Source organism: Ochotona curzoniae, unplaced genomic scaffold (genome assembly GCF_017591425.1).
Source record: "Ochotona curzoniae isolate NIBS_2020 unplaced genomic scaffold, NIBS_Ocur_1.0 contig_3498, whole genome shotgun sequence".
Classification (NCBI taxonomy): domain Eukaryota; kingdom Metazoa; phylum Chordata; class Mammalia; order Lagomorpha; family Ochotonidae; genus Ochotona; species Ochotona curzoniae.
In genome coordinates this window covers 41,644,817-41,646,647 of record NW_024465885.1, presented here as the reverse complement: position 1 = coordinate 41,646,647, position 1,831 = coordinate 41,644,817, and the positions used below count along the sequence as shown (strand labels likewise).

General features: G+C 38.7%; 1 protein-coding gene across 1 annotated transcript; it reads left to right on the top strand.

Annotated features, from left to right (window-relative positions):
* Positions 1-623: 623 nt before the first annotated feature.
* On the top strand, positions 624-947 carry LOC121156656 (keratin-associated protein 21-1-like). The gene has a single exon (XM_040980431.1). It carries the CDS (start codon positions 624-626, stop codon positions 945-947), a length of 324 nt encoding a protein of 107 aa, XP_040836365.1.
* Positions 948-1,831: the final 884 nt, after the last annotated feature.

The window sequence follows — 1,831 nt, the reverse complement described above, 5'->3', positions numbered from 1 at the left end:
TCTAGGAGAGGCGAGAATCACCTACTTAAGAGAGGAAAGTTTTGCAGGGAATGCATATAGGATTAAGAAACACTGAATTTCTTGTCCAAAATCCATGTCAAGCAATATAGAGTGATTATGATGTGAATAACAAAGGATTAGGAGAAGAAGCAAAACAAAACAAGATGATGATAATGAAAAAGATAATAAAAATAGTTAATAGCATCGAGTAGCACCTCTTGTATAATAAATATTTCCAAGAGCATTAGAATAGTATGACAAACACATTCATATTTAGGTCCTCTGTATTTTGATAATATAGTATGTTACATCATGGTTATGAAATGAAATCTTCAAAGCAAGGTTACATTTGTATGATTTTGGGGAGAGTATAAAATGTACGTGTTATAAGGCTAGAAAAAGTTGTTAGGGGAGCAGTGGGTAGAGTAGGAATTCCTAGCAAATTGGTTATTACACACAGTGAGGTCATTTTAGGCACATGCCTATAAAATGCAAAAGCAGAGTCCATGTGAGGTATGACCCATCCATCCCAGTGAGTATATAAAGGTCTTGGAAGAGTACCTGACATTCAAACTTCAGTAACATCCTCCTGCTCTTCACCTGGAACTTCATCTCCTGACACCATGCGTTGCAACTACTATGGAAACTCCTGTGGAAGCCATGGCTATGGCTCAGGCTGTGGCTATGGCTTAGGCCATGGTTATGGCTGTGGCTATGGCTCTCATTGTGGCTCTAAGTGTCGCTATGGCTCTGGATATGGACATGGCTATGGCTCTCATTGTGGCTCTAAGTGTCGTTACAGCTCTGGATATGGATATGGCAGTGGCTATAGCAGTGGCTATGGCTGTGGCTATGGCTCTGGATATGGATATGGCAGTGGCTATGGCTCTGGATGCTACGGATACAGGCCATTCTACTACAGAAGATGCTCTTCTTCTTGCTGCTAATCATCTCACAGATCTTCATTTGCCTTTGACATGACCACTCTAATTCAGGTCCAATTGAAAATCCCCCTGCCCTTTAACTGCATTATGAAATGAAGATTAATGTTTATGTGTTGAAGTTTCACTAATGATTGTCTGTTGTTGGAGCCCAAATAGTCCATCACGAAGACAGAAGATATTGTTCCCTTCACAAATTTGTGAAGAATCTTAGATTCTTTCCTCTGTCTCTGTGTTTTAGCATTCTAAAGATAAACAGGAGTATTATGTGAGTGGCATATACTAAAACAGAAGATGATACTGACTCCTTAATAAAAGGTTTTGTTCACTAAGTAGTTGTGTCTCCTTTGTATAAGTGTCATTATTGATTTCAGTTTGTGACGTCATTGAATGCAATGACCACAGCTTAAAATGAAAATTGTTGTGATTACTTACTGGCAAAGCTGCCATTTCTTTGGTTTATTTTTTGCTTCGCCACTTCTGATACTGTTCCTTGCTAATGGACTGGGAAAACAGCAGAGGATGGCCCCAACTATTGCATCCTGTACCTATATGTGAAGCCTGGTAGAAGCTCTTCAGATGGCTAAATTCTGAGGACTAATGTACAGAATAGTTCCTACCATAATTATTAGTGTATAAAATGGCTGAAACTGCTGAAAATGTTCCCACTGCTACATAACAACCACATGAGGCAAGACACTTGAAATATTTTAATTGTTCCGCAATCTATACATATATCAATATACTATGGTATGTAGTATAAATGTCCATTTTTAGTAGTAAAGTACTTAAAATGAAAGAGGACGAGCTGTCACAGTACCAGGGCTCCTGCACAAAGGCACCAACCAATTTTTACTGAAAACGTCTCTTACTTACTCATCTCGTTTGAA